At 38.2% G+C, this 17005-nt stretch overlaps 1 protein-coding gene across 1 annotated transcript in view; it reads right to left on the reverse strand.

Annotated features, from left to right (window-relative positions):
* LOC122790046 (NADPH oxidase 1-like) overlaps nucleotides 1-17005 on the reverse strand; it is a 351263-nt gene that overhangs the window by 174611 nt on the left and 159647 nt on the right. Inside the window, exon 6 of the mRNA XM_044057612.1 lies at nucleotides 147-328. Within this exon, the coding sequence (XP_043913547.1) occupies nucleotides 147-328 (182 nt within the window). The remainder of the gene's footprint in view (nucleotides 1-146; nucleotides 329-17005) is intronic.

Here is a 17005-nt window from a genome sequence, read left to right on the forward strand (position 1 = left end):
GCAGATGACACTTTTGTATGTCTGGCTTACCTTTGCAGACTGCAGTAGCTTCTATGCCCAATAATTACCATCAGACATCATTATTTCATTTGCCAGCATAAAAATACTAAGAAAAAAAAATAATCATAATAAAAAAAATGATTTACCCTGCTCCATGGAAGACAAGTCCAGCAAAGAATATAATGAAGAGATGGTGAGTGTACCAGAACACTTCATAATAAGACCTACGAATGGTCTCTGTGGATGATGTTATTATAAGGATAAGGCATAAGGTGATGATAACCCCAGTCAGTCCAGCTATGGTGGTGAAAGCAACATATGTGGGCGTCTGTTAGAAAAGAAAATACATTTATTTACTTTGGGTGATGGATTATATAATTTTCTACATCATTAAAAGACAGAGAGTAGATCATTAGAAGATAAGTGAAAAATCTTTACAATCTGGAGACTTTTTTTTAACTTGTAGCACATCCTATTCTTTGTCCTCCCTGGTTTGTAAGAGTTATCTTATTTAATATCTTATCAGCAGTGGGGCTGACCTCATGGTTTAGGACCAGGGCATGTACTTGTACCACAGATGTCCTTGGTGTGAGAGGGTAAGGGTCATTAGCAGTAAGACTGGCTTCTTGGCTTGGGAGCTGGGCATATGTTTCACAACAGATGACCCGAGTATCAGATAATTAGCAGTGATGAGGCTTTACCTGATTGTCTCTCCTTGGGAGCTGGAAATGACATTTCTCCGGGATGTGCACCCATGCAGTGACTCTTCAGCTGAGACTTGGACACCTGATGGAATGCACTTGCTTTTAAGGGGTGCAGGGTTCTCTGCAGGGCTATATCAGTTGGGTAAGTAAGTGCTATTCTCCAGCCACAGCCACTGCATTCCCAAACATGGGCACCTACTGCGGCATGTGCATATGGAAGTTTAGGTACCTACTGGGACATGTGTGCAGAGAAGGTTAAGCATCTACTGGGACACGTGACTAGGAAAGGTCAAGCACTCACTGGGACACATGTATAGGAAAGATTACATGCTTACTGGGGCATATGTACAAGGAAGGTCAGGTACTTAATGGGGCATGTGCATAGGGAAGGTTAGGAAATCAAGGGAACATGGACAAAGGGAAGATTAGGCAATTACTGGTGCATCTGCATAAGAAAGGTAATTCACTTGGGGTATATGTACTGGAAATGTGATGCACTTACTGGGCCATGTAAATATGGAAGCTTAGACATTACTGACATATATTCATAGGGAAGGTTAGGTAGATATTAGGGCAGGTATGTAGTGAAGGTTAGGTACATGGTAGGCAAGTGTGTAAGGAAGGTTAGGTACATACTAGGCAGGTGTGTAGTGAAAATTAGGTACATATTAGGGCAAGTGTGCAGTTATGTAGTAGGGTAGGTGTGTAGAGAAGGTTAGGTACATACTAGGGCAGGTGCGTAGGGAAGGGTAGGTACTTGCTGGGGCATGTGTGTAGGGAAGGTTAGGTATGTTCTAAGACAAGTCTGTAGGGAAGGTTAGGTACATGCTAGGGCAGGTGTGTAGGGAAGGTTAGGTACATTCTAGGGCAGGTATGTAGGGAAAGATAGGTGCGTACTAGGGCAGGTGCATAGGGAGGGTTTGGTATATTAAAAAATCAAATAAGCAAAAAACAAACTGTAAAACAAAAAACAGGTGAAGAAACTGTGGAACGGCACCAGAAATTTAAAGTGTTAAGCGCTTTTTGTTTGTTACAATTACAAACTTCCTCAGACATTTTGCATCACGTGAAAAAAACTTTTAAATATAGTAGCAATTAACTAGTCATTAACTCAATAAAATCATTTAAAGAAAGAAAATCATTTAAAGGAATAGCTAAATTTTACAGCCACTTGGAACACCACTCACTAGCTAATAAAAACTAACCTTGTAAACAATCCAGTTATTACAAAAAGTCAGACATCCTAAATTGTACTATACAAAATACCATACAATAAAATATAAAAAACAGTAATAAAACTGGACATAAAACAAACAACAACGTAAAAAATCAATGTATTATATAATGAGACTTTTGAGTTTGAGAATGCTACTAATCGAACAACCATCATTTAAGCCGGGTATATTGTAAGCATTCAACCTGATCTGCCAGCTTAACTCTAATTCTTCTAACTTAAATGTATCTGGTCCACCCCGAGAATTCTGACAAATTTGATCAATAATTATAAACTTGAAGGAGTGGTCAGGGTACTGTTAAATGTGTTTCGCCAAGGCGTTCTCAGATTTATGTTTTCTGATAGCATAAATGTGCTCATAAATGCGGTCACGAAGCCTCCTCTCTGTTTTACCAGTATAGAAGGCCAAACATGACTGGCACTGAGCTAGGTAAACTACCATTTTAGAATTACAGTTCACTCTCAGTCTCAAATAGTATTGTTGATCGTGAACTTTGAATCTATTAGATTCAGTGATATATTGGCAGTAATTGCACACTTGGCATTTGTACATACCCACTGTCCTTGCACGTGTAGTTGAATGATGTTCAAAATAAGCCTTAAGATTCTTAGCTTTTTTAGGGTTTAGTATATACTAGAGCAAGTGTGTAGGGAAGGTTAGGTTCATACTAGGGCAGGTGTGTAGGTAAGGTTAGGTACGTACTAGGGCAGTTGTGTAGGGAGGGTTAGGTATGTACTAGGGCAGGTGCATAGGGAAGGTTGGGTACAAGCTAGGGCAGGTGTGTAGGAAAGATTAGGTACATGCTAGAGCAGGTGTGTAGGGAAAGTTATGTACGTACTAGGACAGGTGTCTATGGAAGTTTAGGTATATGCTAGGGCAGATGCATACGGAAGGTTAGGCACATAGTAGGGCAGGTGTGTAGGGAAGTTTACGTATGTATTAGGACAGGTGTGTAGGGAAGGTTAGGTACATGCTGGGACAGGTATGTAGGGAAGGTTTCATACATGCTAGGGCAGGAGCGTAGGGAATGTTAGGTACACACAAGAGCAGGTGTGTAGGGAAGGTTAGGTACATGCTAGGGCAAGTGTGTAGGGAAGCTTAGGCGCATACTAGGGCAGGTGTCTAGGGAAGGTTAGGTACGTACTAGGGCAGGTGTGTAGAGAAGGTTAGCTACACACTTGGGCAAGTGTGTAGGGAAGGTTAGGTACACACTACAGCAGGTGTGCAGGGAAGATTAGGTACATACTAGGGCAGGTGTGTAGGGAGGGTTAGGTACATTCTGGGGCAGGTGTGTAGGGAGGGTTAGGTACATACTAGGACAGGTGCGTAGTGCAGGTTAGGTTCATGTTAGGGCATATGTGTAGGGAAGGTTAGGGACATAGTAGGGCAGGTGTTTAGGGAAGGTTAGGTACACGGTAGGGCGGGTGTGTAGGAAGGTTAGGTACATACCAGGGCAGGTGTGTAGGTAATGTTAGGTATGTACTAGGGCAGGTGTGTAGGGAAGATTAGGTACATTCTAGCGCAGGTGTGTAAGAAAGGGTAGGTACATGCTAGGGCAGGTGTGTAGGGAAGTTTAGGTACATGCTATGGCAGGTGCATAGGGAAGGTTAGGCATGTACTAGGACAGGTGTGTAGGGAAGGTTAGGTACTTTTTAGGGCAGGTGTGTAGGGAAGGTTAAGTACATGCTAGTGCAGATGTTTAGGGAAGGTTATGTATATGCTAGGGCAGGTGTGTAAGGAAGGTTAGGTACGTACTAGGGCAGGTGTGTAGGGAAGTTTAAGTAAATACTAGGGCAGGTGTGTAGAGAAGGTTAGGCACTTTTCCTTGGAGGTGGATGACCACTGTTTATCTTGCCAACTAAAGAACTATAATGGCACTTAATGTATTTTTGTCAAAGCCCAGTCGACAGCAATCCATGATTGTGGTGATAGACTAAGGCTTATTCAAATCCTGTAACTATCATTTCCTTGTTAGGTCTGTACAGAAAATTTTTTTAATTTCTTATGAAAGAAACCTTGTTATACAATTTATTTCTAATATCTATTTATCCAGTAATGTGCTATAATTTGTTAGAAGTCTCTGAAATGTTAATATTTGATCTTAAACTGATAGTTGTTTTGTATCATTAATAGTTGTGTTGTATCACTCGTTAATAGCGCCTAGGTGCACCTGAACTTTCCTTTACCTGGAAGCAGTGTTTTCCTGAAGCTCCGTGATTTCAATTGGCTTACTTTTGTATGTCTTATGGATTACATTCAAATCCACTCATAAACATCTGTGGTTTATAATGTGTTCTTGGTGTTTTAGACTTCTCATTGTGGAAAATTTAAGTTTTTTTTTTTTATTTCTTTATTGCACTTGTCTCTTTATGTTACATTTCATTTAGTAGAATTACAACAGCATGTCATTTTCCAGTATGGTTCTTATCTTTGACTAATATAATTTTACAATGTTACATTTGTCCAAGAATCTGTTTTAATCTATGGTTCTATTAGCTTTTGCTGGAAATTGTCTCAGACTATTTTCCAGTCATGAAGATATGTGACATCTCAATACCAAGAACTATATATATATATATATCATTTATTTATTTATATGTGTATCCAGAGGGGAAAATGTGCCCCAAGTTATTCCTTCCTAGGTGTACTACATGCACTAATTTGTCTTTTTCAGTATTAAGGAATAGTTTGCTAACAGCTGACAAATGAACTAGCCTACTAATGCATTTTTTAAAATACCCATTCCTCATCTACATTGCTATTATCATTGCTATACTTGCTCAAGTGTATGTTTGGAATGTGGTACATGATACTAAGGGTGGTATCAGAGGTTTGTAATTGCGTAGTGGTAATTCACAAAGAGCGCCAGTACGCCTATATGTAAATAAACTAAGCACATGCTATTAGTGCTGACTAAATCCAAAGGCATTTTAACAATTATTCCCACTACTGGCAAAAGCATAAATTATCTGAAGTAGGTCCATAAGTATGTGTAAAGAACTAGATGAAAACCTTATGCTTTGTATAATGCCATAGATATATAGATACTGAGAATGAACACAGTCACACTTGAAAGACTTAAGGCAAGTGCCAGACAATGCAACCTTTAATATTAATATTTAAAAAACAGTAAAGTGTTTAATATGTTTTATATAGGGGTATCCTTATGTGGACACCCTGTTGATTGCTTTAAAGAATGGAAAGGAGCAATATGAAAGACAGAAAAATGGAAGACATAAAGAGGGGAACACAAAAGGGAAAAATCAAGAGTTGTGATGGAGAAAGTGGGACAGGTGGGGTACTATTATTCTCTGGAGGGATAGACACTCCTATTTTTTCATTTTTTTTTTCGTTTTTAATATAAGAGGGTTGCTTGGGTGGGAAATAGATAAGAAGGTGTAGGAGAAAGGATAAGGGGAGTTGAGGGGTGAAGAGGAGACCAGTCCAACAAGAAACCCTGGTCTATAGGACCTCAAAGTTTTCCACTGGTGATGTTGTTGCAATGGAGGACCCTGATGCTGAGGAGTCTGGGGCCTGTGGTGGAGCTGTGGTCAGTACCAACCAGGGCAGCAAGTCCTCTACCCAATTAAAAGAGTACTGGACTGGCTGAAGGCATCTCTACAATACCTGCTCCACCACGTCCTCAACTAAGTCCTAAGCCCATGGTGACTGAGACTTGCCAGGCTGCCACATGCCAGGGTGAATACAGGACCAGTGCCACTACCTCGAACTGGACAGGCAAGGGGTGACCATTCCCTAACCTTTTGGACCTATAAAACAATAAACGGAAATGGGAGAGAAAGAAAATAAAGAAGGACAAAGTCATGCAGAAGTAAAATAAAAAGGGGGGGGGGCGGACAAAGAAGAAATGCAGATAACAAATTCACACACAGTGCTCCATATCATTCCAGTCTTTATTAGCACTGAATTGTATTTTTATTAAATCTTTAGTCAGCTAAAACAAAATGTGTGGGAAATGTGCATGCATACACAAAAACAATCAATATATTGATATCAAGTATTGTGTTTTTTACATTTACAGTTTACTGATATTAATGAGATATGCTGGTTTAACATAAGAAATGGTAATACATTTGAAATTTCTGGTTGATATGGATTTGGCTACAATATTGTACTTAAAGCACTTTAGTCATTCTCTTATCTTTGTGCATAAATGCTCTTGCAGTTATATACAGTAACAAAATCAGTGAAAGACAAAACAGCATTTTTTATTTGACATTTCTTTTTTAAATGGTTATGTTTTTATTCAAACTTATGAGCACCTTCAGTCAGTCTTGACAGTCTCCTGTTTTGATGAGGTGAGTTATCGCCTCTTCAGCTGTGTAAAGGATACATAACAGCATGGTTGTTCATGTGTCTCTGACTGTTTTCCTTAATATTTGTGACATAACTCCTAGTACTACTCTGTAAGGCATTGCAGTTAGTATTGTACTTGCTTAGTACACGTGCTTATTTATTTAAACATTTATTCATATCTGAAATATGCTTTTATTTATTAAGCATGGAAACTGTAAAGCACAAATTGATGTACTGTGCTATTTTCTTTAACGCAAGTTGAAATAGTAGGAGTGCATCATCCTTCAAACTGTTACACTTTTATATGTGTGCACAGTTTGTCTGTTTGGGGAAAGGGTGTTTTCTGGAATCTTACCATACACTTTCAGTGTATGTTCTATTTTCAACTATGTTCTGTATACTTAAGTTTCAGTTTTAAGTAATAACCCAATGAATTTTCTTTAGGCAAAGACAGAAGCTGTACAAACATAAAAATGGAACAACTGAAAGGAAGTTTTAATTTTCTTCCAAACCAACCTTTATAAAACAAAACATATTTACTGATACAGGTAGATGCAGTGCATATATTTCATGACAACAGTGCGTTTTGATACTTATCTGCTTATTAAGTGTAAACATATATGGGAATTATGTAGAAATGTATACAGAAGTAATACAACTAATCACCTCTCATTAAACATGTGCTGGTCATTCACTTGATACTCTAACCTCCACCCACCCCCAACCTCCACTCGGGCTAGGGTTTGGTGAATGGCTGATTTTACCATCTTGTATGTACAGTTAATATTATGGAATAAATGACTGTCTTATACAGTTATCATACTAATAAATACTTTTTCGCCTATTCAAACAAAATCCTTTCTTTACAAAAGTTGTCTGCATGTAGTTACAACTACTGGCAAATACTGAACAAAATGACTAGAACTGGTGCAGACTAGGATGACTTCCAACACAGCTCGAACAAAATACTTCTTTTATTGTGTAAAAATGAACATCCACTGGTTAAGCGCTTTCAACTGTCAACATACAGTCTTCCTCAGAACCAGACGGCAGGAATTATTCCTAGTTTATATAGTAAATATAGTAAAAATGGCGCCAACTTATTTAAAGCAACAACCCTCCAAATTCAGATTTAAAAAACAGATGTTACAAATACTCTATACTAATCAACTAATTTAATTTTAAAAACAATGCATATTACATTTATAATGTATAACATCCTATAAATATTAATACTGCAAATATTTAAAATCACATAAAAATCCATTAAATTTCTAACTTAATATTAAAGATCTAACTTAATATTAAAAAAGGCTCAATGCTTATGCTGTCATTGATACCAGGGAATCTAATGGCATCTGTATGTATTTGCCACTTGCTTTCTTTCAATGCCAAGGACATTTTCCGTCCCCTCCATATACAAGACTAACAACCTGGTCAATAATAGCAAATTTAAATAAATGCTCTTCACCTTTATCTTGTATGTGCCTATATAAAGCGTTGTTCTTATCCTGCACTTGTATTTTATAATAATGTTCATAAATACGTCTTTTTAACTGTCTTTCTGTTTTGCCTATGTAAAATGCAGGACAGGCAATGCAGGTAGCAAGATGTACTACCTGTTTGGTGTTACAATTACCTGCCCTGCACTTCACAAAGGTGTTATTAATGTCTGCCAGCCTAACAAATGCTGCTTCATTAATTCGACCACATTGTTTGCATGTTCCACATTTTTTGGTCGCCTTCTGAATATCCTTAACTTTTCCATAATTGTCAGCCCTTTCTAATAACCTTTTAATATTAGGAGCTGTTTTATAAACGAATAATGGATTACCCCCTAATTTTGTACCTATATTATTAGAGGTCGTTATCAAGTCCCAGTGCCTACATACAATATCCCTGATGTAATTCACATACGGTGTGTACATTGAAACACATACCCTGTTGTAAGCTACATCCCTAGGATCATTATCAACTTTCTCCATGTTTGTTTCTCCATTAACTTGGTTATACCTGCCCATCAGAGGTAAATATTTATTACCCCATTGTTTTGAGACATAGTCTACTGTATCCTGTAACATAACCACAGGGTATCCTCTGTTCTTGAACATCCTAAAAATAACCTGCAATTCAGCATCCATAACTTCCCTCGTGGATGACATACATGCCGCTCTAATACATTGTCCCTTGACAACATTTTTGAATATATAGGGTGGATGGTTACTATTGAACTGAATATAATCATTTGAAAATGTGGTTTTTCTATAAATCCTGGATGCAAAACCTTCATCCGTGTGATTTATATATGTATCCAAATAGGCGATTCCCTTGCTACTTAGATTGTATGTAAACTTTAAAAATTGTGTCGTACTATTTATATACTCAATAAATTCTCCTATTGTCTCCTTTTGGCCCTTCCATAATATAAATAAATCATCTAAATATCTAGCATAAAATGCTATGTCAGAATAGAATCTACTTTTGAACAAAAATTCTGACTCCCATTCCAACATTACAAGGTTAGCAAAAATGGGGGCACAAGACGCCCCCATAGCTACCCCCTTGCTCTGTCTGAAGTATTGTCCTTGAAATGTTATATAATTGTGGTCTAGAATTAATGCCATCATATCTGTTATTAAGCAAATCCTATCCCAACTTAGATTAGAGAACTTCCTCAAACTATTGCTAAAATATTCTAAACCAATGTCCTTAGGTATACTTGAAAATAAATCTATAACATCTATTGTCAAGTAAATTAAACCTTCATTCCACAAATCAGATGTAAGTTTACCTAAAAAATTCCAGGAATCTATCATTAAATGTGGAATGTGTTTATACACATGTTTAGTCCATCTATCAATAACCACCCCTATATTAAATGTTTTTGACTTAGAACCTGAAATAATTGGTCTAAAAGGGTTTTTTTTTATGGATTTATGGACCTGGCAAATGCAATACTTACTGCACATGAAATGATGTGTCAATGCAGTTTTTTTGCTAGTGTATAAATACATACATTTATATAATTGAAATAAAGAACTGTAAGTATACTCATGCAGATGTACATCTGTATTTTACAGATACACATATATGCATAGTTACATTAATTTCCTTACTCATAAATATAGATTTGTATTTATACACAAAAGCATGTTATGACATAAACATTCCATATTTGTATATAGATGCAATTCTGTGTACAGATATGTTTATGCTTTCTTTTGCATTATAATTACATATATACTTCTTCTAGCATATACTTTTTATTTATGCAATATTTTTATAGCTTTTTTTAAACCTACATTTGATATGATTTAAAAAAAATACTTACTAGAGACCTCTGGCCTTCTTACTGTCATCTAATCTGCCCATTCAGCCAGCTGGTCAGGCCTACATTTCTGTAGTTCATTGTACCTGTGTTGGCTCTGAGGGCCAGAGCAGGTGATCCTTGCCAGGGTTGACAAGTGCTCAGCCTACTCCTAGCAGTTATAATTTTTTTCCAGTCAGAACCTCTTGCACAGGATTCCCTAAGAAGCTAGAACATAATTTTGGTCTCTTTGTCAGACCAGCTCAGAGCACAGCCTCTTGCCTGTACAGGTGCTGCCATCATTAGAAGTGCCAGTACCAGAATGAAGAAAGTATGAGCAGGTCTGTGGTACTTTAGAACCAGTCCCTCCAGGGTGTAAAATCACTCTAACCAAACCCAGTTAAGCAGGGGCATTACAGCCGGTACTGTTATAATTGGCACATTTTGTTTTACCAAAAATGCTTTGCCACCTACATGTTTTTTTAAGGGATAAATTCATATTTCATTTATATGGTGGGTAAAAGTCAATGAAATCATCAGTTTTTATCTTACTTACAACTGTTACTACCTTTTTGGAGTATTGCGCCTGTATATAAGAAAGGAATAACTTATTTTGCATTCCTTCTGCAGTATAACTGCAGTAGTAATATATGTGTGTGTGTGTGTGTGTGTGTGTGTGTGTGTGTGTGTGTGTGTGTGTGTGTGTGTGTGTGTGTGTATATATATATATATATATTATATTAATTTATTACTTTTTTTAATTACTTCTGCAGAAATAAATCTGCTTGTCTATGTCAGTATCAACTTTTAGTAGATGAGTTTGGATGGGCAGGGATTATTCTTCATGGTGATGCAAACTGTCATGTATATGACTCTGTTTTCTCTTTTCTAATCATTGTAACCTTACAGAAAAACTGAGGTTATCCATGCATTCCCACTAGCTTCTGGGGATTGCTGTGGACTGCTGCAAACACATCTGCCATCTGCATTGCATTCAAAAGTACCAGAGGCTACATTCATGACTATCAGAGGGGTCTATATCACATAGTCGAAGTCTTATAACTTCGAACTATAATGTTCGAACCATTATGTTTGAAGTTACAAAACTTCAACTATGAATTAAAAAAAAAACATTAAACAAAATAAACTGTTTTAAGCAGGGGGGGGCAAGCCCCCCCAATCCCCCCCGCTACTTAAATATACCAACTCCAAGATCACACCCCATTAAACAAAATGGAAACTTCTGCTTATGGAGACTTCCATTGAAACGCTCAAACTTTTACAAATTCGAACTTATGGTCTCGACCATATGAGGTTCGAACTTGCAAAAGTTCAACTACATGATAGGAACCCCTATCAGAGGCCTGCTTACATGGATAAGTTGCCTTATGCATTCAAGTATTACTGTGATTCACAGAGATAAGTATAAAAAGGCCGAGTCTGCATACAAAACATGTATGTGACACCGAACGTATGTGAATATGTTGAACATTGCCATATTAACTTGAGATTACTTGAGTTAGGTGGTAAACAGTTTAGGAGACTGCAGACTTTGTAAAGTAAATACAATGATTAAAAATGTTAGAGATTTTTAGCAAACAATTCACAATGATGGTATACTACTGGGTTTATTCGAAGAAATGCACGCTTTACTGATATGGTGGTCAGATTTAAATGGGGCATCCACGGTGGTGCAGCGGTTAGCATTGCCACCTCACAGCAAGAGGTTCTCTGGTTCGATCCTTGGCTGGGGTGCCTTCTGTGTGGAGTCTGCATATCCTCCCTGTGGTCGCGTGGGTTTCCTCTGGGTGCTTTGGTTTCCTCCCACATTCCAAAGACATGCTGTATGTGGACTGGACACTCCAAATTGGCCCTAGGCATGAGTGCGTGTGTGTGCCTTCTGCGGAAGGTTGGCCACCGGGCTGGCAACTCGACACCATAAAATTCCACTGTCAACCAAGAGTGGACAGGTGATCCTCTGTGGTGACCCCTAACTAGGAAAAAGCTGAAAGAAGAAGAAGATGTGAATACTGAAATACTTATTTATTGATGGAAATTTATTACAGCAGGAGAGAAATGCATTGTGATCACTGAGAAAGATAAGTTTATTTTGCTGCCATTTAGTGATTATGCACAAATGGCAGAGCTGACCACATTAACGTGATTTAATTATAAATTGCTGAATTGTCAAGGATGTTTTTTGGCACACCCTACATGGTAATTTACTGGGGGATTCTGATTGTCGCTCTGGAATGAATAATGACAGTGTAACATAGGAGAGTAGTGGGGGAAGTCTAAAGGTCTGTTAAGAAACTGCTTGCTTTACTGTCAGTATCTTCATGATGATGCAAACACTGCTACAACATGTTATCTGGATGGCTTAAGAGTCTGCATGTGTGTATAAATATGTATCGTGTTTCACCTAACCTGTGGTTTTTCACTCAGATGTTTACTTTTTTAGGTGTTGATTGATGGCATGCGTTCATTGTTGTGTTGTTTACATCAAAATCTTTATTTTGTATGACTCTGACATTATTTTAGGTGCAGTAATGATGCAAAACCAGGGATCAAGGCAGAGAAAGGATCATTTTGGCTATGAGGAGAACTGTATCATTATGTCTGCCCTTAGGACTATGCAAATGTCTTTTTAGAAAAGGCGGGCAAAACAAACTGAGAGAGTAAAGGGCTGGAATCAAGTAGTTATGGGCATAAATGCTATTGGTGGTAAGAACTGCACATTAACACAGTGCAAAAACAAAGGCCAATCATATGGTAGGATGGGCCAGAGCCAATGCCAGGCAGAATGCAATTGCCCATAGCAGTATTTGAGGGGAGGGACCTCCTACACTTATCCCTTTAAGACCAGATGAGGAATACTTCCTCACCATTCATGGGATGACTGTGACACAGAAGATGATGGGAATGGGATCATCTCAGGTGGTGTGAACACAGGCTGTTAACAATGCCTGCAGCAGCAACACATTTGTCAGGAAAGTTGGTTTAACAACAGTAGCATATGTTTATATAGATAGTTAAATGCTGACATGGAATGATTCCATTTAACACACAACAATTACTATTAACATGTATATGCTACTTTTTTTCTAGCAATGTATTCAATTCATTTTTACAAGGTCAGCAGCAGAAACAAACAGTTCTATTGTACGAATAAATTTAGAGGACATCTGCAGCAGAATGACTGTTGGTGATGATGATGATGATGATGGTAGCAGTTATATTTATGAGGCAGCCTGAGGAAAGTGGCATGCAGTCCCCAAGTGTTATGGCAGGATTTCACACCCCACAACATGTTAGTAATTCTACAGGAAGTGACAGTGCATCACAAAGGCAAGCACACACTGACATTGCACTCCAGCTCTTACAGGAAGAAAACCCATGCATCTCTCCACCAGTATCTCCAAATCCAGATGAACACTTTCAGGATGATTGCAGAAATTCAGAGGTAACAGTGTCCAGAGTGATACCTTTACAATGTTTTTATAGGTTCATGGGTAAGTACTAGGCTAACTGCCCTTGCGGACAATTTTAAGCTTAGCCAATTTTCTTCAAAGGTGAGAAGCAAACCCTGTACCTTGTCTCTGTGAGATGAACATCTTAACCACTATTCCAAGGGGTGCTAGAGGCAGGAATGCTCCACAGCAACCCCAAAAATATGTAAAGCATTTGCTGCCCAGCAGTAAATGTGCAGTGATATTGTTAGGGCTCAGAGCACTGGAACTGATAGTTAGCTAGAAATGGTCAGAATTTCCTAGGGTGCATGTGAGGATTTCCAACACTAGATGGAAATGGTAAAGAGTAGGGATAATACCATGATCACATTGATACTCAGTATGATGTCACACCAACTATCATGTTCACCTCCAGTCTACACTAATGAGGACTTACTAAACTCAAAAAAGGAGCCAGTTTTTGAAGAGAAAGAGGATGGGGTACTGTCTAAACATGTGGGGGCAGACTGCATGGCACTACAACTGAGTCTCAAGAAAGTACTATAATTATTAAAGTGGAACCAAGCACAATGAATTTCTTGCAGGCCATGTCAGCATTCATCTACACTTAGCAGAACCTCTCATGTGAGTCCTAGTCCCACAGCACTGTCAGATCACTGTCTGCAGGATCACCTGCATGAGGTAGGTCATGACATGAGACCAACTCAACATCCAGCTCTCATGATAACTTCTCTTCAAAAATCACTTGTACAATCACCTATCCTATCTTTAAGAGATACGTATGGCACATTTGATCTTGACTTACAGTGATTCAAGTGCGACATTTCTCTTAATAACATTTTGAATTTAACACACAGATATCATTGTTTAACTGGAAGGGAAATATGTTATTAAATAAAGTAAAAAAGTGTACTCTGTAACCCACTCTTTAGATACTTTTCAACTGCATACATTTCATTTCTTTAATGGCATTGCTTAAACATCATAGAAATGTGGAAAGAAACCTATATGTCACAACATAAGATTGCAGCGATTAACACCAGTAATGCTCTGTGCATTACCATTGTTACAGCTGGCAATTATCTACAAGTTAAAAGTAGTAATGCACATATATTCACAGAAACACTAATTAAAAAAAGATTAAATGAGTATCCTACCATGTAAACTGACACTGATGCCTCTTTACCCTCCCCACTGCATAAATAATTATGTTTTTGTCTTTGAGGCCACAAATTATTGAGTATGACAAAATGAAATATTCTGATATGCAATACTTAACAGAAAACATGAAGTAAAATGAAATATGTAATAATTAAAACTGAGAAAACATTGTGTAATATAAAAACAATGTGGTACATTTTTATTCAAATGCAAGGAATGAATGTGTGTTACATACTGAAATAACAATTTTTCTTAAAAATACCATCACAGGGCATTCAGTCCATTTATACTTTGATACACAACCTCAGAATCATTTATTGTGTAAAACTGTTAAAAATGTGATTATTCCTTATAAAATAGCTTACAACATCTCTGAACAGGAGTCAGTGAGCATTCAGGAATGACTTTTGCACACAATAATATGAGTACCTTTTCTGAAACAAAAAAATATTTAATGATAAGTGGAACTGTCTAATGACCAGTGACAAAACACCATGCACCACACAGCACAGCCCACAGATATCACTGCATGCTTCAATGTTTTTTATGAGAAAGGAAACATGAGAAGGATGCAGTACTCAGCCTCAGCACATAGGAGGTAAGAAGACAGCTAAGGAGAGTGAACCTCAGGAAGGCTTCTGACCCAGACAACATACTGGGCAAGGTGTGAAAAGTCTTTGCTGATCAATTATGCACAGTGCTCAAGGAAATATTTAACTCCTCCCTTGCCATTGCAAAAGTACCCTCGTGCTACAAGGAAACTAACATCATCCCACTACCTAAGAAAACCACTCCCTCCAGCTCAAACGAATACAGACCAGTTGCTCTAATATCCACTGTTCTGAAGTGTTTTGAGTGGCTGATCAAAAAGCATCTTTCATCATGCCTGTCTCCTGATTTTGACCCTCTGCAGTTTGCATACAGAGCTAACCAATCCGCGGTTGATGCCATATCAGTAGCACTACACATCTCCCTTGAGCATTTAGAGGGCAAAGACAACTATGTGATGATGCTGTTCATAGACTTCAGCTCTGCATTTAATATGGTGGTTCCAATGCAGCTGATAGAAAAACTGGCACATTTAGCAATCAGTAAACATCTCTGTAACTGGGACCTGGCTTTCTGACTGAGAGCTCGCAGAGGGCATGTTCAGGTAAGAACACATCAAAGTGTATCATGATTAACACCAGGGTTCCACAGGGATGTGTTCTCAGCCCACTGTTATTCACCATCCCGACCTACGACTGCTATGCTAAGCACAAATCCAACTGTATCATCAAGTTTGCTGATGACACCACAGTCATGGGGCTCATTACAAATGAGGATGAAAAGGTGTATAGAGATGAGGTGGCATCTCTGATCAGCTGGTATTAGGGGAACAACCTTTACCTGAATGTAAGCAAGACCAAAGAGATTATCATCGACTTCAGAAAAAGTAGAACAAACCAGCCAGTGCTCAGGATTTTTGGTGAGAGCATGGAGAAGGTTAAGAGTACAACATTTCTGGGTGTACACATATCAGAGGAACTCTTGTGGTCCGGAAACATTAGCCAACTGGTCAAGAAAGTGCACCAATGCCTCCACTTTTTAAGAAGGCTGAAAAAAAGCTAAGCTTCCTCCTCACATTCTCTCCACCTTCTATAGAGGTGCAATGGAGAGCATCCTCACCTGCAACTTCACAGTGTGGTGTGGAAGCTGCACAGCTACAGAAAGAAAGGCACTACAGAGTGGTGAGAATTGCAGAAAAAGTAGCAGGTTCCAGTCTTCCATCGATACAACATCTTTATTCTGCAAGAAGCATCCAAAAGGCCACCAAAATAATACAGGACAACATGTATCCTGCGTATGGACTGTTTAAGCATCTGACATCAGGCAGGAGATATCACAGCATCCACTGCAGGACTACAAGATTCAGTAACATTTTCTACCCTACAGTGATTAGACTTCTGAACTCGGGCACTAGTCCCAGGGGTCTGGACACATAATAAGTTATTTTTATTTATTTGTGCAATATATACTTGCATATATTCCAAATAAGTGAAATATTTATTTACTATATCCATAGTCAGTATTATTTAACTCACTCAAGTGCAATATTAGACAAATAACATAGGGATTTCAATCTGTAGTGTGTTTTGTTTTACTTTAAATAGGGTAGTTAATTTAAATCAGGGAAGGGTATTCTTTTCGTATGTGAGTGTTGGTATATGTCTCTGCTCTTTCTTGCATGTATTGGGAGTAGTAGTATATTGTTTAGCTATGTTTATTCCTCTACTTGTATGTGTTGTTTCACTTTCCTTTGTTATCTCAAGAATTGAGCTGAAACACACAATTTTGTTTAGCTACACTTGTGTAGTTGTAAATGACAATAAAGTTTGCTTTGACTTGACTTGATTAACTTGAATGCCCTGATCCATAATTCTGGACTAGATGTAGACTTTCCAATAAAACTTTGCATCTAGTCCATATGACTAGTTTTACCTGCACAGCCATATGCCTTGCATGAACCTACCTCATAGGATCTCTTACTACTGCTACTGGCTGGTCATCAGTACTCATATTTGGAGTGGAACTGGGAGCCACAGTGACAGTATAGGTCACTTCATCACCACACCAGCGCATTACTATGTTATGCTGAATGCAACATACAGTAAAAACCCTGTATGCAGTAGCTGGGTCATACTGAAGAGCACCCCAGACTCATCCAGGCATATGAATCTGGACTTGAACATTCTGAACGCACTCTCAGTCACAATTCAGGTCTGGGATAGGTCTCAGCAACTCCACTTGAATTTCTCACTGTGGCCATGA

This window comes from Protopterus annectens, chromosome 15.part0, assembly GCF_019279795.1.
Source record: "Protopterus annectens isolate FY-2018-M chromosome 15.part0, PAN1.0, whole genome shotgun sequence".
Classification (NCBI taxonomy): Eukaryota; Metazoa; Chordata; order Ceratodontiformes; family Protopteridae; genus Protopterus; species Protopterus annectens.